This window comes from Falco peregrinus, chromosome 5 (assembly GCF_023634155.1).
Source record: "Falco peregrinus isolate bFalPer1 chromosome 5, bFalPer1.pri, whole genome shotgun sequence".
Lineage (NCBI taxonomy): Eukaryota > Metazoa > Chordata > Aves > Falconiformes > Falconidae > Falco > Falco peregrinus.
In genome coordinates, this window is record NC_073725.1 from 66,808,682 (window position 1) to 66,832,383 (window position 23,702).

Consider the following 23,702-nt stretch of genomic DNA (forward strand, 5'->3'; position numbering starts at 1 on the left):
TAATTCATCCTCAGCATCAAGTATACAAGTCAGAGTAATCGGAGAGGACTTCATTCAACTTTATCTGCTATAGCATAGCAAATCAGGAGAAAGATACGGTTCACCAAAAATTCTGTCTTGGACATTTAATTTTCTTTTCAATATTTCCCTGGAGAGAAGTCTAGCAAATCATAAAAAGGCCTCCTAAATTATGGTAAGTTCCAGACCATTAGCTAGTGAACTACAGAGTACAAGCAAGAAGGTTTCAGAATCAGAAGTAGCTGGAAAGAGCTGCTAAACAAGTTCTTAATAGCAAGTCCTGAAAGGCTTCTTCACCTCAGGATGACACAAAAACATGAGTCACTGACCTTTGACCCATGGGATGGTTTGGTCTTTTTGGGATCAGAGAAGGCAGAAAGCGGTATTGTGGGTAACATCGGATAATCAGGACTTGGCCTTGAAACAGTTTCTGCTCCTTCTGGCATTACCATTACCTAGTAATAAAGAAGAGAAAAATTATGTATGAGTAAAGTTGCATGGACTATTAACACATGATTATGTTAAGTCACTCGCTCAATTAAGCCACTATTATTCATCTTTTGAATGTTTTTTCCCCTGCTTAAAGGCCATAAAAAAATATTGTCTAGGTAATGCTCAGTTTCAAGGCAACTCCTCAAACACAGAACATTAAAACCACACAAAAAAAAATGAAAGGCAACATGCAGTATCAAGTATCTTTCCCAAAGGGAACGCCAATATTCTGAGCACAAGCAGGCAATAAAGCACTGGACAAGAACTGTGTGTTCTGCTGCTAATGCTCTTATCCTGCAAAAGGGTAGCAATATAGATCTGGAAGGAATGAACAAGACTTCATCAACTTAGTAGAAGCTGAATTCCCTCATTCAGGGGAAAAAAAAAAAAAAAAAAAAAAAAAAAAAAAAAAAAGAGAACAAAAAGAACAAACTAGGCCCTGAGTCTCTCCCCTGACAAGATCTTAACACCAAGCACTGAGCTTGATGTTGCTCCATGAAACACATTCCCTCTTACTTCCCCTGTGTTCTGTCAGAATAATCCTGACAAAAATTTTCACTGGACAGATGGCATCAAAAGTGATTCACAGATGAAACACCTTCATACGTAAGGAATGCAATAATGTAGTGTGAAACTCCCAGAAAGCAAGTGATGTTCCAGCCATCCTATGGCTGAAATAAGCACCTTCCTCTGTGCCCAATACAGAAAAACACCAGCACACTAAGGAAGTTCCAGACAGATCAGCTTGGAATACTTGCCACTCCTGAGATCTACTATCAACAAACTTCCCCACAACATTTTTACTTTTTCAGGCTAGAAAGATGTTTTTTCAGAAGTAAATTTAGTCAGCAATTAAGATCAACTTAAATAAAATCCTTGAAGAGAACACTACCATATTTGGGGGTGTCACAGAATACAGTCAAGACATCCTCTGTGTAGTTAAAAATTTCATGTACTTTGTGGCTTGTACCCATTTACCTTGTAGTTATTTGAAGATCATTTCTTTAGTCTATCACTGCATATTACTTTCCCAGAAGTAAGAGTCCATCCGCTGTGGCAACCCGTATCTTCAAGAGTACTTTTTTTTTCCTCCCACACCTATTTTCACTGTATATTCCAACACTTTTTCTTACTTTTTTATTATCTAAGCCACAAGGAGTTGACCTTGGGTTCAGAGGACATTTATTGACTAGGAAGCACTAAGTATTAAGCTTTCCTGTGGCAAAAATGAGTAAGGAATAGATTAGAAGCCTCTCCCTTTTCTTAAGCTTTTCTACACTGATACAGCTCACAACACTAGGAAGGTCACAGATAACTGTAACTGCCTGACGGACAGTGTGCCACATCCACAGATCTCCATTTCCAGAGGGGTTTTACTGCTCTGATATTAATGGTCACATTTAAATTGAAAAATGAAGTGCCACCAATCACACTAGCAATGGTTTAGTTCTGCTTCAAGTGCTTCAGTCGTATAACCAGGAGTAAAAATTGGCTGGGTCATCCTTTAGATGAACACAGAAAATTGTAGCCTGCTGGGCTGCAGCTAAAAAGAAACCTCAGAGCAAAACGAGATCACTACACATTTCAGCAGAACCTCTTCAGATCTCCAATCCCTTTGGCACTTACCCCTCCAGCCTTAATGAGTTTGCGTCTGAATTCCTTGGTGGGGTTGTTGAAAGTCAGTTTCTCACAACGAAGGTGGTTCACAGGTGGATTCCCCTCCAAATTTAAGAACAGGTCGTATGTGAAACAAACCTTTTTTGGCTCCTCCTAAAAACAAGACAGACTTTGGGAAAACGGAAGAAATCTGGCAAGCACCCTATGTCAGAGGAATCAAACAGTCATGTCTGAAAATCCCAAATAAACCACTCAGTGTTGCATTCACAGTTTTTCATCATGAGATCAGAGAGCCAGAAATTAAACTGTTGGTGCCTGAAGTTAACGTACTGTTCATCAGAAACTCAGGCATGGCTTTTCACTGCAAAAGCAACACACAGACAAGGATACTGATTGACAATTGCCTGTTTAAAGCTGTTCAAGTCTTCCTAGGAAAGCAGATTCACAAGCTTTATCCACTATCCTGTTTTCACCGAAATTCAGATCTTATCTCCTCTGGGAAGCAACTGAACTATAAGCATCAATATTAAGAAAAGCATAATCCTTTACCCAGAGAAAGAACAACTTCTGAACTCACAGGATCTCTGTGGGTACTGAGAAAAGATTAAATGCAATGGTAAAAGGATGACTTGTTTTGTAAAATCCTTTTCAATATGCATATTGCAGAGGCTGAATGGGAAGATATCCTAGGCTTTTGAACTTTCCAAGGGCACTTTCACCGAAGAAATCCCGAGTTTGTATGCATATTGGGGATCATCTGCGCCTCACTGGTTTTGTTCCACCTGCTGCAGAAGCACAGGAAACACTCTGCATTTGCAGTACAGAATGGAAGAAACCTCTTTTTTTTTCTCCCAAAATCGCAAATATTGCATACTGCTTGTGTATAACAAATATCAATAGCACATTTCCTGGCATTATCTCACACTCTGCATTTCAAGATGAAAACTCAAAAATGTGGCAAAAGAGACTCTCCTGAAAACCACACAGAGCCTTACAGTACATTCAGTATTTACATGAATGCATCCCACATGCCTCATTCAATGCGCAACATCAAGCAGCTGCACAGCAGTCTTCTCCACAATTCATATCCAGCAGCTTGATTTCCTGGTGTAGTTGCATTGTTGTATGGGAACAGACGCCGCAGGCTTCTAGGCCAAGCCATTAGATTTGCTGAAAATAGGTTGAAGCGTCAAATGGCTTCAGACCACACTGATTCCTGCTGTTCGCTTGGTGGATACTAACATCGCTAAAGAAGCCATTTCTTGTACAAACTATAGCTCTAATAATAAAAAGTGTGGTAACCACACCTGGTTTACATCAAAATCAGTGCCCTAAGCTCAGCCGGGAGCCAAGGTTTTGGGTTCTAACTCCCCAAACAGGGAAAGGCAGAAATCTAAGCAGACACGTACAATAGAAGAGTCTCACATTAACAAGGAAGAACATGCTACCAACAGGAGGGTCTTCAGACCCTCTTTTGGAAAAGTCCTGAAGAATCCACACAGCCTTGAAAGGGTTCAACGTCTACTGAAACTGATGAATGGGAAGAAAAAGAAAAATACTTGCAAAATACACTGCCTTGTCATTTTCCTCTTTTCTATGACCATTCTCATTAACTGAATCATTAGCGAGCTCTGCATGTGCATGCTTACACTGGAGTTCAAACAGCAGCTGTAGAGGGTCCCTCAAAGTCTAATAAACTTAAATGAAGGATGAATAGAAATCCAAATGTGGCCTAAGAACAGTTTCAAAAATGCTCTTTCTAGTTTACAACACAGAGTAAATTGATCTTGGGGTGTATTAGCAAAAGCAGACTTTACTCATAGTGTTACACCATCACATTATCAGACCTCTGCTTTGGCATTTGCCTATTTGCTTTCAGAGCAGAAGGGCAGCAGATTCCTGTTCCTTTTATCTTACATATCCCATTTTTTATATGGATTCAAAAGCAGAGAACCTCCCAAATATTTATCATAACTACTGAAGAGCTTCCACTTTCTGTAAAATTAAGACAGTTTTTCAACGTGATTTTTTTGCCAACTCAGAGATCACGACTGCCCTGGGAACCCAGCCCTAGCCAAGTACCCTGATCATTAAAATATCCTTTGTATTGCCTCAGGCCATCAGAAGCCCCCCACCCAAGTGAATAGTTAAGATTACAGCACTCCTAAAAGAATGAGTACAAAAGTCTCAAAGCAAAAAGCTGCAAATAAACATTCTTTCCTTTACTGCCTTCACTGACCAGCTAATGATTACAGCTCAAGACACTCCAAAGCTTAATCCATCCGGTCCTCCCTAAAAGGTTCTTCCCTCCAAACAACCACCAAGGGGGGTGGAGGGGTGGGAAAGAAGCCAGGGGGGTGGGAAAGAGGAAAACCAAGGAAAATATCTCAGTTGACCTGAACCTACACATCCTCTCACTTTAAATGGAAAGCTACACTGAATTCACAGTGCCACACTTCAAAGCTTTTCTAAACAACACGGGATCCACACATCCTGCGCTTGGAGTTGTGATAAAGCACAGGTACTTTTTCACCCACGAACTCGGGGCCAGGGAGTCTGATCGCATACTGCACCACCACTTTACGTACTCCTGCTAGAGCAGCAACTATACTCACAAGCCAGGGTTTATTCTTAGATGATTCCACTTTGTGATATTCAACCCTTGACGTCAGCAAGTACAACTGAAGAGGGGACTTTCTGTGGATATTTTGTTGCTCTCTGAGACCACAAGCTTTTCTAAAGGGCCTTACACCCAGGAAAGGCTTTAGAAAGGATGGATCATACCCATTTCTAACCGGTAGATATTGCGGCTATTCAGATTAAAATGCAATTTTTAATTGGTCGATTTTGACATGAAATGGTTAACCTGGTATGGGATCTCTCAGCACGCCACCTTAGAACCTGAATTTGTATCTGCCCCTTAAACCTCAGGATGCCAGAGAAGTAAACTGGAAGCGCATACAACAAAGCTAGGGATGAGCTTTTATTTGCAGCTGCTGTAAATTCCCCTCCCTCCAGTGAATCCCCCTACTCCGCCTCCTATCTCTAAAGCCGAGGACATTACACTTCATTTCTACTGTTTTCCAGCTTCCTGTCTGCACTGACTACCACTGCACTGTTACAAACACTGGAGTGGCTTTATTTTTCTCCTGAGTTCTGAAGCAATGGGTTAAAGTTCTTTTGGCACTTTTTGTAAGATGAGGAATTTTTCAAAGTCTTTTGTTAAAATTTCCTTGTCCTGTTTTTAAGGCAGGGTGTGCCCTTTGCCACTTAACACGAATCAAAAGAATTTCACTGGTAGCGTGCGCATAAAGCTCATAAATCACTTTTAGAAAGCCATAAAATAAAATTATCTACAAAAATCTAGCACACCAAGGAAGCAGACTCATGGTTATTCAATAACTATAACATCTAACACTACTTCCCTTTTGCCATAGATCCAGCCTGACAGAGTCATTTATCCACAACTGGTCCATAATGTCTGTCTAAATGAAACCCCCTTTCCAGGCTTGTACAACCCGTTTGACTAGTCTTCCACCCGGCTTCCACACAGGACATTTATAAGTGAATAGCCCAATATTACTTTTTTTTTTTTTGAAGTAGCCTTACGTTACACTCTGCTAACAAGTCCATGAAGCACCCCTTTTCTTTTTTGAGATTCCACAGGGTTAAGTAAAAACAGAGAACAGCATTTTGGGACTTTCCTCCATCTGAAACCTATTACTTAGTTTGGAAAATTAGGAAAATATACTCATTGCTCAAAGACAAGCATTTAATAACCTACCAGCTCTTACACACGGTATGATGCTGTCGTGGCCAGTAAAGCTGCTATGTTTGACAACGCTTCCTTGCCAGGCACTGCAATCTATTCAGCATATGGAGATGCCTATTGATATGCCACACTGAATGGCTACTGAAACACACACAGCCTAGGTGTTTTGGCCAGGAAAGCACTCTGCTCAGATAGATGAATGGGTAAACGGGTAATATGTATTAATTTATGACAGAAAAAGGTAAGAAAAGATTCACCACAGCAGCAGCAGCGCAAGAGAAAGTGCAGCAGGTTTGGTAAGTAAAGTGACACAGAGCAGATCTAAAAAATGTGAGCAACAAATGCTTCCGCTTAAAGGCCAGACAAAATGACAAGTTTTACTCCTTCCACAACTTTCTGCAACACTGAATAAATGCTAACAGGTTAAATTACTCCCCTTTTTCTCAAACATGTGCAGACCCTGCCCCAAAACCACAGCAACTTGTAAAGTAAATTCAAATGCCTCATGCAAACACGGGCTCTTCAGCAGCCTTCCTGAGGCATATTTCACAAGCCAATACCTCCCTGATGGCACAGTCCTGACACACAGTTCTAATTGATCTCCAGTTTCACCTATCCTGCCATATGTGCAACCCACATACAATGTCTCCACCGAGCCCCTACTTTGATACACAAATAGTTTTTCCCTTCTCCAATATTTTTCTTTGTATTTTATATATCTCACACCTACAAATATTGCAGAAAGGGTAAAATAAACATGTCTTTATTTTGAACCTAACTGGAAAAATCAAACCGATCTTTCTGCTTTCTTTGCTTATCTCCCTTTTCACTAACAGAAAAAGCCCAAGTTACATGTATCCATTATGTAAATACTGGAAGCCTTTTATCTCTAGCACTGAAATTGGGAGGCAGTATCTTTAAAGAGACTTTAATACAACATCTTATCCATGTTACATTAATGTCATCTGCCTTATATCAGAATAGCATGAAAGTATACTGGACCTTTTGTTGGGGGGGTGCGCGTGTGATCTAGTTTGATTAGGATGTAAAAAATGTAACAGGGGATGAATACCAAAGTCATACCTGTATTACAGCCTCCAGATTACAACATACGCCACTATGAGAGACGTATTTGGAGACAACAATGAGGCCATGAAAAAACCCTCGAGACTGTAGAAATCAAGAGGGGAGAGGGAAGGGGAAGAACAGTAGAAAAACAGCAATGCATTTATTGTACCCAGTTTGTATTGATTCAAGCACCAGAAGCCACTAACAGCAGCCCTCATTACAGGAACACAAAGGATTTAAAAATAAAAATAGCCTACTAACATTCTCAGTCCAACAATGCCAAATGATCCACTATCATTAGTCAACTCTGCTTTCAAAAGCTTTATCATTGAACCTGCTGAGACCCTGCCATTTGTTTTTCAGGTTCAGTTGCAGAGGCAAAGGCTCTAGCAGACCACCAATATCTAAAGAGACTGCAAGTCCTGTGGCCTGCGCAGACCACTGCAACTCTCTAGAAAGCCTGGAGATACAAACCGTCCAGGCTCACAGCAACACTCAAAATGCATATTCTGTGATTCAAATGACAAGACTGAGAAAGCACCTACTTACTGAGGAACTGAATTACAGCACTGGAAGGACAAACACGTACCAACAAGGCATAACTATGTTCACAGAAGAACAAGCTCTTGCACCTTTTTTTTAATATTCTGCTGACACTTCCCTGTCTGACAGAAAGGCACCAAAAGCTTCAGTGGGGCCAAGAGCACTGACTCTCCTACTCCAAACAGGCAACAACAATAACAAAAAGAGAGTACTCCAACACAAAGAGTTAATGGGCAGTTTTATGCAAAGTTGCCAAAAAAAATAATAATAATCCCTGATGAAGCCCATTAAAACCATTTTTAAGCCATTCTTAGTAAAACTGTTCCTTAGCACTGAACAGGCCCGTGTTTCTTTAGCCAAAGCAAAGAGTACACTGGCTCCGACAACCACTATTTATCATCCTAGTAACAAATTAGAACAGGGAAAGGAAACTACAAAGAAAGAAGCCTTAAACTGGGGGGGGAAAAAAAATTCCAGCCAGCCACGGCAAAGATCAACCTTCACCGATCAGTTCACCCCCTCTTTAAATCCTTTCTCTTCTCACCTTTACAAAGCTAAACATGCATCGATAAGCAAATCCCACAGCCTTTGCAACTCGTTTCAACTGAGAGAACACACAACAAAAACGTGCTAGAATGTAGGGAGCATATGGCCAGAAAGACCTACCCGATTCCTCCTGCCCAGCCACCTACGGAACACTGCCTTCCACCCAATCCCAGAATCAATCCATAACATCTACTTGAAAAGAGTTATTCAAGGATGAGTCCCAAATGCTGTAATCAGTTCAGGCAAATTCAGAACAATATATGCTCCACACACAACAGCTGATCCCCACCAGTGTCAACAGGTTTACAGAGATCAGAGTGAACATATGGTCTCAAAGTAGTAAAGACTTTTATTTATTTGGTGCTTTAATGTCACATTCTTTAATGCAGGAAGGAGAAAATAGGCTGTATTCTAAGCCTTTGCCACTCTTCCTCCTCCTCCTCCCCAATATTTTTAATTTCTACTGTATCCCAGTCTTTGCTTATTTGTTTTTGCATTTCTATCTTTGCAGAATAATTTTCCTTTTACATTTCCTTCAACTCCACTTACTGAAAATAATCATAGCTCTTAATATTTCAAGATGGCATTATCACCAGGCAATAGCGGTCAGAGGAGCCAAATTCTTCGCATCGTCAGGCAGCTTCTAAGCTTCCTGCAATCATAAGTACCAAGCTTAACTTCCAAATGTGCAAAGAACATTACATTTGCTGACATAAGGACAGAAAAATTACTTTTAAGGCGTAAAAGCAAATTTCAAACAACTTCAGTATAGCTCATGTATTTGAAGTTCATGGTTGAACCTGGGAATGTGTCTCTGTTCAAATGACACGCTGGAAGACAGAAGCTATCATGTTTTCCCTCAGCCGCTGCCTGCCACAAATTAATAATGGGAGGTGCCATCTGAAACTCCTTAATTAGTCAATTTGTCAATCAGCTTAAAAGTGAAAAAGAACTAGTCTGTAATGCATGCAGCTAAAAAAACAGGGCAAAGATTAGTATTTTGAAGATCTGTAATTTTGAAAACAAGCCTGCAACTAAACCTGTTCTGTTTATTTTTCATGTTTCTGAAGACCAAAATGTCAAAACCAAACCGCCTTCTCCTAGATTAACTGCTACTTCCATTGTTTCCACTAAGAACAGAGACCACCTATTTCCCTTATTTATAAAAGTCATCCTATCCCTAATGCTAGAAAGAACAACTATGCAGTCACGTGTTTATAGAAACAATGAGAAGTGATGACCTCGGTGGGTGTGAAACCAAGTTATATTCAGAAGAGCTGCCAGTTCCATATTCTGCAAGGAGCACAGGAATATAAGGGAGGGAGAGAAAGAAAACCTATGAATGCAGACAGTCAATGCAAACAAGTGCATCCACCAAAAAATACAGGAAAGGCAGAAATGAGACAGAAAGACCTGAGGACTTGCGAAGGTCAAAGCCATCAGAGACCTGCAGGGAAAAGGCAAGTGTGAGAAAAGACTGGGTGAAGACAGGAAGGAAAAATAAAAGGTAAGAGTAGAAACAAAACACAGCTCACCCATCACAGTCATTAGAGATTCCCCGTACAATGAATCAGCATGGAAAATTCACATTTTTTGGTCAGAACATAAGGGTAGATTTTGAACCTGAATTAAGCCAACATACCAGTGCAGATGAAGAGTTTCCTATTTCCATCCAAAACCTCAGAAAAGCCACCAGAAGTCAAACTACTTCTAAACTCTTGAGGGCTTTTTCTGCATTCAAGTAGTAGTTTTCAGTCTTTGCCAAAAAGCTGCTTCTATCAACAACTTTCATCCCCAACCCTCTAACTGCCATTTCTCTTCACATCCTTCTGGCTTACCCCACCCACTCAAAAGAAACTTGTGGGCAAAACGTTCCCAGGTTTAGAAAACAAGTCTTCTTGTGGTTCAGTCTCATTATTTGGCTTATTACTCAGACTCATAAAGCGGGGTTAGAGCAATGCGGTAGGCCAAAAAACCAAACTAAAATGTTAATTATTCACAAAATGACACTACCAGGAGAGTACACTGCGCTAGACTGGGGAGAGAAGGAAACAAGAGACAGGTATGTTTGTGGGAGGTACAATGGAAAGGACGCTGGGAAGCCAGACAGAATTCGGTTGTTATACGTGGTCTGCTGTCAACAAAACCCGGGGTAATGGTTTGTGCTCAGAGGGCTGAGGGTGCTGCGGGTGAGAGCCTATGTTACAGTGATGCGGCTTAATGGACAAATTCTTAGTTTATCTAGGTTCCCTCTTAGGGATAATAAGCAAAGCAAATTCTTTTATTATTTAAGTAGTAATCAAAGCCAGAAAGAGTCATTATTCATGTTTAACAAAACAATTTAACTGGATCTGAGTTAATAGGAACACAAGTGCCCAAATCCCTATTTTCATAACCTTCTTCAAGTCATGTAGCACGTGACCTCTGCGGTAAGACTTCAAGCAAGCAATAAATCCCAAATTTTAACCTTCATATACTTGTTGGCAATGCATCTTAAGATTTAAAATATTTAGTGTTTTCTTTTTGGAAGAGTACTGAATGAGAACAACAATCCTTTTAACATAGCTGTAAATACTCGTCCTATGTATGCAAATGTTTGTCTTGGGCCTATACAGATTTTATACCTGTGTAGTAAATTTAATAAGACTGCAAATAAAAAAAAAAAATTAATATATTGCCAGTTAACACAGTATTTACAAATTTTTACAAATAAGTGTTTTATGTTTTACTTCCCCATTTACATAAAATATCTTAAACCACTTTAATACTATCCATACTAAGGAAGGTTGTTACAAGTGGTACAATCCCTTGTTCAGAATCTCTGTGACCATTGACTGTCCTGATATTACCTTTCTACACAATTCCATTTCTGCCAAAAGCTTTCTTTGAAGTCTGGCAGGAGCTTCCAACTCCCAGTTAAATTCTATTTATTAGACTAATAAAAAACACACACATAAAACAGTCACATAATTTAGAGTCTTTCTGTCAGGCAGTTTCAGGCTCTGGCACAGCTCAAAACAATTAGAAGACCAGAAATCAGATTCTACCTTATTTTTGAAGTGCACTTCAATAGGCATAATGAAGCCTGCGTAGCCAGACTCCTCCACTTTGTAAGGGGGCTCCTTGCACACTGAAAAGAGAACAGACAAATGTTAACTTTGAATATAATGCAGCTTAATTTGAGCCAAAAAGGAATTACAAGATGAGTAATAGGCCTCTGACAACTCAGGACACATTTAAAACACTGACCTTTGTGGGAAAAAGAAAAATCAAAACAAAATAAGATGGTGGTCACAAGCTTAGTTAAGAACATGAAAATCTGTTCTTAGCTCCTCCCATGGAAAGGAAACATAAAACACTCCATGCCAGAGTCTCCCGCAATTCTTCCCCCTCTTTTGCAGTGAGATACAGTTACATTTCTGTGCTGTTCCACAACAATGCAAACCGCCTGCTAAAGCTGTCTTGCGAAAAAAGGGGAAGACCTAAAAGGTGGGAATTGGAACAGTACAGAAAGGTAACGTTTACTTTGATTCTCATATTTATTAATCAAAACACTATATACCATGCAAGCGGATTATTTTTTTTCCTTGAAATGCTCTCCTGCAATGCTCAATCTTCATAATTACGTAATGACCATACTACCAGCCGCTTCATCCAAACATCATAACAAACCTGAAGGGCAGGTAAGCACTGCCATTTATTTAACATACAAGGAAATGAAGAAAGGTTAAACAGTTTGCCACTAAGGTCACAGGGCTGCTTACTGCAGAAACATCAATTACAAAAGTTAATTGCTTTAAGAAATTCATCTGCATGCCTCCTGCCTCAGTTCCCCCTGTCCTACTACCTATGCTACCGAATCCTTCCTGTCACCTACCACTGCATTTCAGTATAGCAACAGCAGAGCTGAAGGATTCTCGAATCATTTATTTGGCCATGGCATACTTCTACATAACAGCTGCCAGAAGAAACATGAGACGAACACAAATATTCTCCCTCTCAGGAACCGGATGCACTTGCTTGTAATTTATGCACTACAATATATGTAAATAAAGTAAATTAAGTAATTAGAGGAATTCAGTGCAAATCTTTTTACTTTCTCTAAAGAATTCCAAGCAATTAACATGACTAGGAAACTACCTCAGACCTAAAAGGCACACAAATTATTTTCCTTTAATGCAGATATATTATCCCCAGCTCTAAATCTACCATCATTAAGGTGCTAGAAAGCAGTATTCAAAATTCAATTGTGAAAAAAGAGCATATCTAAAAATAATAAAAATCTCTAGACTCACTTTAACTTGAACTTCATACAAGAACCCTATCGTTCAGGGGAAAAAGCCCAAAACCAAAGAACAGTGCCAATATGGCAGCAGGAATCTTAAGACTATCTGCCAAGCAGCCTTTGTTCCTTTGCTGCTGTATTCTAACAAATTAAAATTACTACACAAGCAATCTGCTAGTAGCACAAGCCTACCTTCACCCGTAGCTTCTGCTCCAAGTAAGAGCGAACCATCTGAAGAAACCCTTCAAACAAATCTAGAAATAGTATGCATATGTCATACCATTTACGCACAACCCAGACACACTTTGGTCAAAAGCAAGCTGGCATTATGAGCAAGCTTAAGAAAGCATGCAAAACCTAGAGATCAGAAAAAACCTGTCTCTTTAAAGGTAAATGATACGCAATAGATTGCGCAAAGACCACGTACTATCCCAACACAGTTGTTTGTAAGTCAGTAATTGCACCAGATGACAAGAATTACAGCACAGCAGATTGTAACTTTTATCCTATAAATTAGCTTTCAGCTCAGGACTGCACTTGCTTATCATACATCAGTTTTACCACATCAATTTGAAGGAGATGATATTAATACACAGACTAGATTCACATCCTCATGAGCTGAACACCTTTGAGTTGCTTTCCACTGTGGACTCTCATGAACAGCCCATGTAGCAGGTAGTCCTAAGACATCCTGTGTGACCAGCAGATTTCCAGAGAAATATTTCAATGAACATATTACACAGTAACTTACAGCAATACTATTAGGCAGCCAGCATTCCTTGTAATGCTACATAACAGTAACACTGCAGATGTAGTTACACAATCTTAAGCAGATCTAACTGTGCTGCTGCCCAAAAGGGCAATTCCTGCTCCTCCACCTCAGCTATGCGTTCCTGCTGCCCCGTGCCAAGAATAAGGTTCACATTGCTGCACAGAGAGCAAAGAACAGACCCAGCAGACAGTAACACTACAATTTGTACACTATCCCCATCCATGCTGACAGCACAGTGCTCACACAGAGACGTGCGGCTGCAATGTACGTATGTATACAAGCCCAGTATTTGAACATCTCTCACCAATCACATGCCTCCAGTCTTTGTTGGGAAATATTAACAAATCAAACCCATCTTTCCCATTTAGTAACCTGAATTATATTCTGCTGTCACTAAATGTCTTGAGAACTTTCATGTACTAGAGCCTAAATAAGAGAAAGCATCTCACCTCCAGCCCTTTCATCAGAAGAAAGGTCCCATTCTCCCTGACCTTCCTCAAACAAAGACAGTAAAGGTTAAAGCTGAAATGCACGCAATGTACATTTTGCTCCTCTTTAAGAAGTTAATTTTACTGAAAAGTGACAGTCCAAGCCAACCTTGACTTGCACAATGCCCTTTCGTACAGAGAAGGCCTAATAACACATCTTCAAAAATGCACTCACCTCGCTTGGGTTTTGGGAAGCTCTCATGTAGCCGAAAGACCACCCTTTCCACAAAATGCTGGATGTCACATTGCTCCGGGCCACGGACAAACACCATCCAGTCATGAGTAAACCCTTCAGTGGTGGGCTTTTTCCGCAGTTGGGCTCGGTGCCCCAGCTCCAATTTCACTTGAACTGTGCACTGTTTTAGGACAGAGGTAAGACCATAAGGAAAATGAAACAGCTTGCGTGTTATGCATAATGCTAAGCCCCACCGACAGAAGACACTGGATCACCGTAGGGGAGGAATACAACAGCCTCCACAGAGAGGTTAACTCATACTGAAAAGTACAATGTTATCAACAGAAAACGTATCATAAAAATAGCTCCTAGCACCACTTCATACCTATTTTCTTCCTAATATTAGCATTGCAGAGAAAACAGCTTTAGAAGAGGGATAGGTTTATCTGCCTCCCTTATCATCTAAATTGTCAGCAAAGTCCCAATTGTGGAATCTTTATTTCTAGAAAGTGTCAGAGACAGAACTTGATGTTCACAGCTTAAAGAATTCACAGCACTGACAGAAAACTGATCTTAAAACTGGAAAAATTAGATCATGAATTGGGGGTTTATGATATTTTCTAGAATATGTAATCCATTAGAATAAAACTACAATGCTCTCTGTATTCTTTTAAATACATTTTATTAACACACTTTCAAAGACCAAGTCAACATACAGCATGCTGGCACAACATCCAAGACTAAAATGACCTAATTCTGCTTTGCACTCCCGAATCCTACTCTCATCATTGAATAACAGAGAAGGTGTATTCAACGTCTCACTCAAAGCACAAAAACCCCATTAAATGTCTTAAAAAACAGATTAAATTAATTGTGAAGATCCACGCATTATTGCGGACTTCACAGTCAGAAGAAAGCAAACAAATTAAACAGATGTAAGAGGAAAGGCAAACATGATTCAGACACAAGTTAAAGCAAGCAAATCTCAGGGCAAGATTTGCAGAGACAGGGAATAACACCTAAGGTATCCAACTAATTACTAATTTTGTGTATATATGTTATACAAACTAGACTAGCACCACAGCTATCTCAAACTCAACCTACCCAAATCCAGCTTCAGCAACTGGAAGCTTATAAAAAAAGGGGCCAGTTTTAGTCCTTACCTCCTTCTTCACCTAAGACTTGAAAACAGGTGTCTTGTTCTTTCTGGCAGGTTTCAATTACCATTGGGAAAGGCAACATTATTTGTCATTACCAGTATTACAGGTGGATACAGAGCCAAACCTGAGGGCATGATGTTAGACAATGAACATGGAAAGAGAAAGCTTCCCAAGCTCTAGACAAATGTTTAGGAAAAATATTATCCTCATTTTCCCACTGAGGAACTGCAACAAGGAGTATGACCATGATTAACGCTCAAAAAAACATTTTGCTTCTCCAACCTGACATTTTATGGGAACGTGGTTTTTTAGAACATCGTTAACACTTTATGAAAAAAACACAAGTCACTCAGTCTCAGTATTCTTTTCTTTGTAAAAAGATCACACAGGAGGTCTAGAGAGTACCAGGCATCAAAGCTCGACCTCCCAAATTGTAGCCCAGTTCCAATTTCAACTATAAGCCTTAACACACTCTTTCAGGCGATTATCTTTGCAGCAAAATACCTTCAGCTGACATCCAACACATCAATTCCAAGACTCAGGGACAAACTCATTTAATTCCTTCACCAGTATTATTACAACATTTCTTTAGGTTACCTTCCTCTTCAAGTTCTCTTGGCAGGCCATTTTTTCCCATTCTGCACTTCATGGCTTATCTACACTAGCTCCATCTCGCTCCTGCGCTAAAAATGAAGATACACTGCTGTCTGTTCTTTCATGTCGAATTAAGGAATTAGAAAAAAAAATGGCAAGGTGTGCTTCACTCAAAGCACTGCAATCTCTCCTACAGTGGAAGAGCATTATGTGGAGACAGTCTGCCTAAATCCTAAGCCCACATAGGAGGGTGCTCGCAGGCCTGCTTTATCTGGGATACTTCCCACAGTGTTCACGCAAGCATTCACATCAACCGAGCCAGTCTGTTCTGCAGCTTCACGTTATCGATTCCATAATTACCCTTTAAATCATGCTACTGTTGCCAGTTACTACCCCTCTTCAGAGAAGTGCAAATGACTGTCAGTCTACAAAATTTGCCTTTCTAGTTGAAACGGCTGAGAAATTTTAGCTGAGAAACAGATGGGACTATGTGGAAGAGAACAAAATTAAAGATAAAAGAGAACTGTTTAACTGAGAGCAAAAGTTGTACTTGCCATACTCCTCACATACCGGTCCAATTAACGATCGCTATGAATTAAACCCGAAGTTGAAACACATTTGAAAATAAGATCTCCCAACATAACACACGTATAAGTTGCTCCACTGAAAATGGAGGGGTTTTTTTTTTCCCCAAGCGTGTCTCTCAACAAAGGAAAATCAGGATCCTATTCAAACAATTTGTAATAATACAAAGGAGTCTGCTTTTCAACTTCTCAATAAACATTCTGAAGGCTGCTCTGGTTTTTTGTTTGATGTGCTAATTGCCTGAAAGCCGTAACCAGTTTCCATTCACTCTCCTTTGGATAGTTATTCAAAGGATAGCGGGGCTCACCTCCCGAACCTCAGGCTCATAGGTAACCTGTTACCAACCCGCACGCACCCGCACACAAAAGGCCGGAGCCAGCCTGCTCTGCATCACCTCAGGTAAACTTCCAGCATCCATCCCCGCCCGCTGCAGCGCCGCGGCGACCGGCCGCTACCAGCCGGCTCCCCGCCGCCTCCCCGGAGCGGCAATAACTCTCCCGGTGGCATTAACCCTTTGCACGGCGGCTGATGGAGGCAGTAACGCCGGCACCACCCCTCCCCGTAAATAAGCCCGGGCAGGAATTTGCGGGAAATGCTGCTGCCACCCCCCGCCGCGGGCGAGGCTGCAGCGCGGCCGCCCATGAAGGGGCGAGGACTGAGCAACCCGCCCCCCCCCAAAAAAAAGGGGGAGGTGTGCCTCCCAAAGGGGGGCGATGCCCTCAACGCCACCGGAGGGAATCACCTCCCCTCCTTCCTCGAAGACGGGGGTGGCCCCCCCCGATGCAAGGCCCCCTCCCCGGTGCACGGGGGCGGGGGGGCAGCCCCTCCCCACGCGTGCCCCCCGCACGGGGGGAGGGGCGGCGTCGGGGGCCCCACCCCCACGGCGGCGCGGCGGGGCGGGCGCCGCCGCTCCCCTCACCTGATTGTCCATGGCTGGGCGCAGCGCCGCGGGCCCCGCTCGCTCGCTCGCTCCCGCCGGGGCGGTTTCGCTGGCCGGTCGGCGGGGGGGGTAGTCTGTTCCCCCCCTCTCTTCCTTCCCTCTACGAGCGAAGCCGCTCTCCGTCCCCCCCCCCACCCCCCTCCCCGCCGCCTCGGCCGCCGCCGCCGCCTCCTCGGTCGCGGCCCCTCACGGCCCCGCCGCCGCCGCTCGCCTCATTGTGTGTCACTCACAGGCAGCAGCCCCGCCACCCCCCCGGCGCCCGCCCCGCGGAACCGGAAACCGACCCCACCAGAGAGGCACCCGCCCGCCGCCAATAGCTGCGCCGCCTCACGCCTGCAGGCGGGGCTTCCGCCCGGGAGCCGCCGGCCATCCCCGCCTCTGCCTAATGGGCAGTCGCTGTACCCAATCGGCGACGGGCAGGCTACCGAGGGGGCGGGGGCAGGGGCGGGGCCCACGCTGGGTCAAGCGGGGAGTGGGAGGCGGGGCGGGTGGTGGGAGGGAGTGGGGCCTCGCCGCCCCCCCCTGCCCCCGAGGCGGGCGCGGCGGCGCGCTCCTGCCTTGCGGCGTGGCCGGGCTCGGGCCCGCTCCCCGCTCCCCGGTGCCGCTCCTGAGCCTGTCCCCGGCCCCCCGGAGTGGCGCAGCACAGCTGGCACTGGCACCAAGCGCCTGGGCCTCGTGCGCCCTGGCCGCGCCAACCCGCCCCTTTTCCCTCCCTCGGCCCACGCTTCCCCGCCGCTAGCGGCAGCGAATCTCACCCGTTTATTAATTTCCTACACGAATGAGCTGAGAACAAGGGAAACCACAGCTCCCAGTACAGCGGACACGGCAGTCTAGAATGGCTGGGCAGGGCTGAGCCTTGGCTGGGGAGGAAGCTGGTGGCACTGCTCGCCCTCGGTTCTCCTTGTTCTCCTTCAGCCTCTCTCCTTCCTTCTCATATTTTCTCCATCTCTGCCCCTCTCATTTTCCCTCGGTCTCATTTTTCCCCTCACTGTTCTTCATTTTCGTTCAATGCCTTTTCCCTCTTTAGCCATCATTTCTTCTCAGTTTCTCTCCTTTTTCCTTGTTCTCCTCGTTTCCTCTCGCTTTCCTTCATTCTCCTGCATTTTTTCCTTGCTCTCCCTTGTTTCCTCAGCTGCCTTTAACTCTCCCTCATTTTCTCGCATTTCCCCATCGCTCTCCCTCATTTCCCCGAGTTTCAATTTTTTCCCTCAGTCCCCCTTATTCTCCCCAAGTCTCCCACATTTTCCGTTTCAATTTTTCCCTCATTTTCCACAGTCCCCCTCAATTTTCCCCTCAGTTTCCCCCATTTCCCCTTTAGTCTCCCTCATTTTCGCCCTGTTTCCTCATTTTTTCCCCTCAATCCCCCACATTTTCCCTCAGTCTCCCCCATTTCCCTCTTACACCCCCTCATTTTCCCCCTCAGTCCCTCACATTTTCCCTCGGTTTCTCTCTCCCCTCGGTGCGGTGCCCCTCATTTCCCTCTCAGCCCCCCTCATTTTCCCTCAGCCTCTGTTTCCCCCTGCGGCTCCCTCACTCTCCCCTCGGTCTCTCGCCTCCCCCCTTTGTCCCTCACCTTCCCCTCATCCTCCCGCAGCTCCTCTCGCCTTCCCGCGCTTCCCCTCCGCCCGCAGCCCCCGGGCCGGGCCCGCCGCGCTGCCCGCCCGCGGCCGCGCCGCGATGGAGCCGGCGGGGGAGCGGGGTGTTCGCGGCGGGGGAAACAATATCTCGTTTTCTGGTCTGTAGCGGGAGGCATTTGCAATGCAAATGGGCCCAGGGATTCCTTCAGTGAAGCGGTGGCTATCAGCCGCAGGCTCAGCTGGGTGACGAGCCCGGAGGTCACTGTCCTGGCTGAGAAAGGAGCTGCTGGCTGCGGCGGAGGCAGCATTAAAAGCCGCCCGCCCTGCAAACGCGGTTTTCTCAGCACCGCTGCTGACTCGGAGCGTGACAATTTGCATCTGAAAAGTGGGTTTTGTTTACCTTTTCTTCGGGCTCTAAATGACAAGTTATTGCGCTCGATTTTGTGAGCCTTAAATTAACGCGGGACTGTCTTTACAAGTGCGATTTGTGACTGTTTCTGAGCAAATTTTCTTTTAGGTGCAAGGCAGAATTTTTTTCTTCGCGCAACTTTCTTGTTTGAAATAGTTTGTTGATCTCTGTAAGGCAGCAGAAAAATGCGTGTTAGCCAATAACGTGTGTGTTGCTAACTGATAGCCACAGGCAAGGATTAATCGGTTCCCAAATCATTCTAAAGAGCCAGTTTACCTCATCAACCTGATAGAGGATATTAGTAAAGCAAAATGCTTAATCGCTTCAGTTGGCAACAACAACAACAAAAAAGAGCCTGATTTGGATTCTTTTAAGTGCTCCAGTTTTAATTTTCCATGTTTCTGTCTGATGCAGTCCCAAGAGACATCTCCTCGGACAGTCTCTTTTCTTCTCCATTGAGGCAGGGCCTCTTTCTTTGGGAGTTCTCATTGATATCTTTAATTGTGGACATTATTCCCATGCATGCGACTCTTAGATCTAAATCTTTTATTTTCTAACTCCAGTCCTAGCTATTCACTCATAGCCTCATCACAGTCCATGGTTGTTACATGCTCCCAGGCCTGAATCTTTTCTGGAAATGTCTCTTTTCCCAAGTTTGACTCCACTCTTGCTCTGTTGCATTTCCTCCTTGTGCAAGAGATGTTGCTCAGACGCGCAAGACCCTGAACTTTTCCCTTTCCTGAAAAATTGTCTGTAACATCCTCTGAAATATCATCAGAATTTGCTTTTTATTTTAATTCCCATCGGTGACAAGTTTTCTGGGCCTTTATTTTTGCCTCACCTGGTGTTAATGGTTGTTTCCATGCTCTACCAGTGCAGGACTGGGACTGCCCTCCCTCCACAGCACGCCTGTGTTTACTTCTGCTAGTTTGGACCCAAGTTGCTCCTCCAGCTTTCAGCTGTGACCTGGGGTGAGATCTGAGCAAGGACTTTGACACTTCCAAGTCAAGGATGGGAAACCCAGAGCAGGCGCCTGAGCTTGCACAGCACCTCAGGTGAGCAGTCTAGTACATGGTCATTAAACTGCATTAGACTGAAGAAGTTGGGATGCCCCATTCAGAGAAAGCACATTATATTGATGCCTGCTCCAAGCCAGCACCCCACGGCTCTGTGCTGGGACGTGAAGTGCAAGTGGATTCGTTTAAAATGTGCTGCGGTAGCTTTTTACATTCAACTGCGAGAATACTCAAGCAGAGAAATTCCTATAACCAGCCTTTGCTCCTCTAGCTGTTCCCAGCTCTGAACAGTTTCCAGCCCAATGACTGATCAAGCTTACCCCTGTTTTTCTTTTCAAGCTCCCCACCCTGCAAAAAAAACAATCACAGCCAAGGGTAGAAAATTTGCCAGGCTCTGTAAGAGTGCGTTGGGGGTTTCAGGTGCTGGGTAGTGCTGGGGAAGGTGTAGCCAGCAGTCATTCAGGCTCCTCCAAACTTCTAATTTTGCAGGGACATCTCAAGCTAACGAGCTGTCAGCTGAGTGCCTTCGCACCCAAGGCAGCCGTGGGCTGAGCTCCTGTTTCTTTATATCTATTCCAGCAACTTCTGGGTTTTGCAATAAGCGTCTGCAAATCCAATTAGCGTCTTTCTTTGTGACACTGTATGCTGGCAGAGATCTGCTGTGTTGCTGCCATCTACAGTAGGGCCAGTGCCAATGGATAAGAAACAGGTCTTATTTGCATATTCAAATATGCAAATCATCCATGACAGCTCTCCCTAATTTTTGTTTGGACTTTTTTATTTTTCTTTCCAGAGTCTTGCTTCAAAGATCCTTGTCTTGGACTGAAAGGTGTGTGTTTAATCTGGCTTGGCCCACGGTAGGGGACTATGCCAAGAACTGGTTCTGTCTCCTGGGAGTTGGGGATGGTGGAAAATAAAGTGGAAAGAAGACTTTGTGCTGCACTTTTCCTGGTCTTGGCCAGGTAAACGCAGTGATAGGAAAGATTTCTGGGGTGTTTCCCCCAGCACAGGCTAATCTATAGTCCTGGGAAGGTGGAACACATCCTTTCTTTTTCCTGCTGGACCACACCATCCGTGGCTGCTTTAGAGGCCAAACCTGGCTGTTCTTGGGGAGCATGAGTGAAGGAGGCAACAACCGGAGTGTTTGAGAAGAGCTGCATCCTACTTCTTTGGTGGGAAAAGTCATGTCGTGTATGAGATGGGACAGTGCAGCCCATGCTCGGGTGTCCACAGACACCTCCTGGGAGAGATGTCAGAAGTGCTCCTCCAGGCACCTCTCCTCCCTCTTCCTTGGCTCCCCTTCTCTGCAGGAACACAACACTGACACCACACACCCCAAACACACACAGACCCTTACCCCCCCTGGCAGCCCCCTAAGACAATCCCAATTTCCATGCAACCCATGATACCCAAATCACCAGCCTCCAAGCAACTTCTCTCAGTTTGCAGCAAAAGTACTGTCCTGTGGGCATCGCTCGTCGGGATGGTTGACTGTACATCAGCTGTAAGGCTCTATCGTCAATTTATATGTGCACGTCTGTATGTTTGCGGCTTGCCCTCCTTATCCTTGGAGAAACAAGTTTCTTTCACTATTTTTTGCCATGCATTATTATTTTCTCATTACTAATTTAGTTGCATCTTCCTTGTTTCCGCTCTTGAACTGAAGACCACAGCTTCTGTGGTCAGTCTCTGCTTTGAGTGGCTTGGACACCAGCCAGCCAAGAAGCAAGGCTGTCTCCAGCACTTAAAGAGTCAGGCAGTGTAGAAAAATCAGGATCTTGTAATAGTCCCAGAGACTCAGAGATTAAGGCACAAACCCTGCATTTGAGCAGGGTTTCTCTGAGAGAATACGTGCCTCCACTTTGTGTCCATGTGCAGCATGACTGAGTGGAAAGACCCCCAAGTTCTCTCCAGGACGTAAGTCAGCACCACCTTCTCTTATCAGCTGCAAAGGGATTATAGCGGTCTTCACCTACTTCTGTGAAGCACGTCCAATGAGCCAAGTACTCTGTGGCATTTCCAAGGTGAACATACCTGCAGTTAAAACAAAGAACAAACGATATTCTAGGTAATAAGGGGCAGATCCTGTACTTACCGTGGCTTTGCCAACAACGGTGTCATGTCCTTATGTACAGCCTCAGAATACAGCTTAAACCTGAAGTCAAGAGAGGATTCGGTTTCTCTGGTGGCACCGAGAGGTGCTGGGTGTTGCTTTGGTTTGCGTACAGCTGTTGGTGGCCTTTGTTGTCTTTAGTTCATGGCACAGGCTCACTGCAGGGCTTGTTTGTGTTGGCTGCCAGGGAGAAAACAGCACAGGTAGTGACAGTGAGAGAAGCCGTGAGTTCGGCAGCAATGCTTGTTCTGGTGTAGCAGGGCTCCTGGTTTGCTAATCAGCATTGGGATCCCTGCAGGGAAGCATGTTCATTTGAATCAGCTGTTAATCCCAGCAATATTTATTCTTCTAAAAATGATTCTCTTTTGCCTGTTGTCTGCCTTCCTCTCCTTCTCCAGTTCATGCTCCACACTACAGTATTCACAACACATATTTAACACCAGGGAAGTATAGCGAAAGTCCAGATTGTTAATGGCCAAAAACTCTGATTGCCAAAAAGATACTCCTAGCAACTACTAGCTGCATCTGGGAAAAATTAGAGACAGCTTGGAAATTCTTTAGTTCCCTTATTAATGAAGGACTTAGTAGAAAAAAAACCCCACACTGTAATACAGTTTAGCTTATCTAAGTTCTTTTGTGCCTGAGGAAAATCTAAATTATAGCGTACTACAGCTACTGAAAAATGCAAAAGGCTTTTAATGTACAATAACCCTGCAAACCAGAAGGAAGAGGGAAAATTTTCTTAGTAAGTGGGAACACAATGACAATTTATTTTATTCTTTCTGTGTATTTAGTGCTGGTGAAAAGAGCCAGATGAATAGTCACAAATACGTCATGTCCCTTGCAGATGCAAGATGGGCAGCGCAAGCGTCCTCAAACTGCCCCGCCAACGTGCTTCAATTCTGAATGAGAAGGACCAGCTTTCTGGGTGAGAAAGGAGTCTGTCTCTATTCAGTCTCTGACCCCTCTGCTCAAGGCTGTTAATGAAGGGGCCTCATTAACACCAAAGGTGAGGTTGGCATTATAATGTAGCTACTGGTCCACTGCAGGCTGAATTGACACCTATCAATTCATTTTGCCTGGCTATTGAGCAGCCGTCGGATGATGGTACCTTTCTCTTGTACTCTACAGACAGGGGTCAAGTTTGGCCAAGTGATGTAATGGTCTGTGCTGTGCCAAACCTGCCAGCCGGCTGGACCTGCCACGGAGAGCATTGCACAAGCTGGATTTGCCCAGCACTGAATACGAGCTGCTGGTAGAAGTGCAGGCTGGAGAAGATGGGCCCAGGCATCTTATGTGCCCATTGAAGCAAACACAATCACGGTACAATAGGAGGGAGTGAAATTCACTGGTGAAATTTGTGTCTGCTTTGCATGGGGCTTCTTTTGCTTGATGCCAAAGTCATTGAAAGGTGCTCATCTGCATGCTCAGAGAGAGGCCACCTTCTGACTGGTGACTGTCACCCTAGACAGGATAACCGTTAGTCCACTGAAAAATACCAGATGGGGGAAAAAATAGCTTGAAAAATAGGA

General features: G+C 44.0%; 1 protein-coding gene and 1 long non-coding RNA gene across 3 annotated transcripts in view; one reads left to right on the forward strand and one right to left on the reverse strand.

The window, feature by feature from the left end:
• Positions 1-17,194, reverse strand: part of MLLT1 (MLLT1 super elongation complex subunit) — a 32,400-nt gene extending 15,206 nt beyond the window's left edge. Inside the window, exons 1-5 of one of the 2 annotated variants that reach the window (XM_055805519.1) lie at positions 17,035-17,194; positions 13,777-13,957; positions 11,104-11,186; positions 2,137-2,280; positions 348-473 (exon numbers count right to left, since the gene is read on the reverse strand). In XM_055805519.1, the coding sequence (XP_055661494.1) occupies positions 348-473; positions 2,137-2,280; positions 11,104-11,186; positions 13,777-13,957; positions 17,035-17,046 (546 nt within the window). In that variant the 5' untranslated portion in view covers positions 17,047-17,194. The remainder of the gene's footprint in view (positions 1-347; positions 474-2,136; positions 2,281-11,103; positions 11,187-13,776; positions 13,958-17,034) is intronic. The other variant, XM_055805518.1, reaches the window with a different exon arrangement.
• A 2,675-nt stretch (positions 17,195-19,869) lies between these two features.
• Positions 19,870-23,487, forward strand: LOC114013360 (uncharacterized). The gene is made up of 3 exons (XR_003556289.2): positions 19,870-20,096; positions 23,018-23,179; positions 23,302-23,487. It is a non-coding gene; the product is annotated as an uncharacterized LOC114013360 (long non-coding RNA).
• Positions 23,488-23,702: the final 215 nt, after the last annotated feature.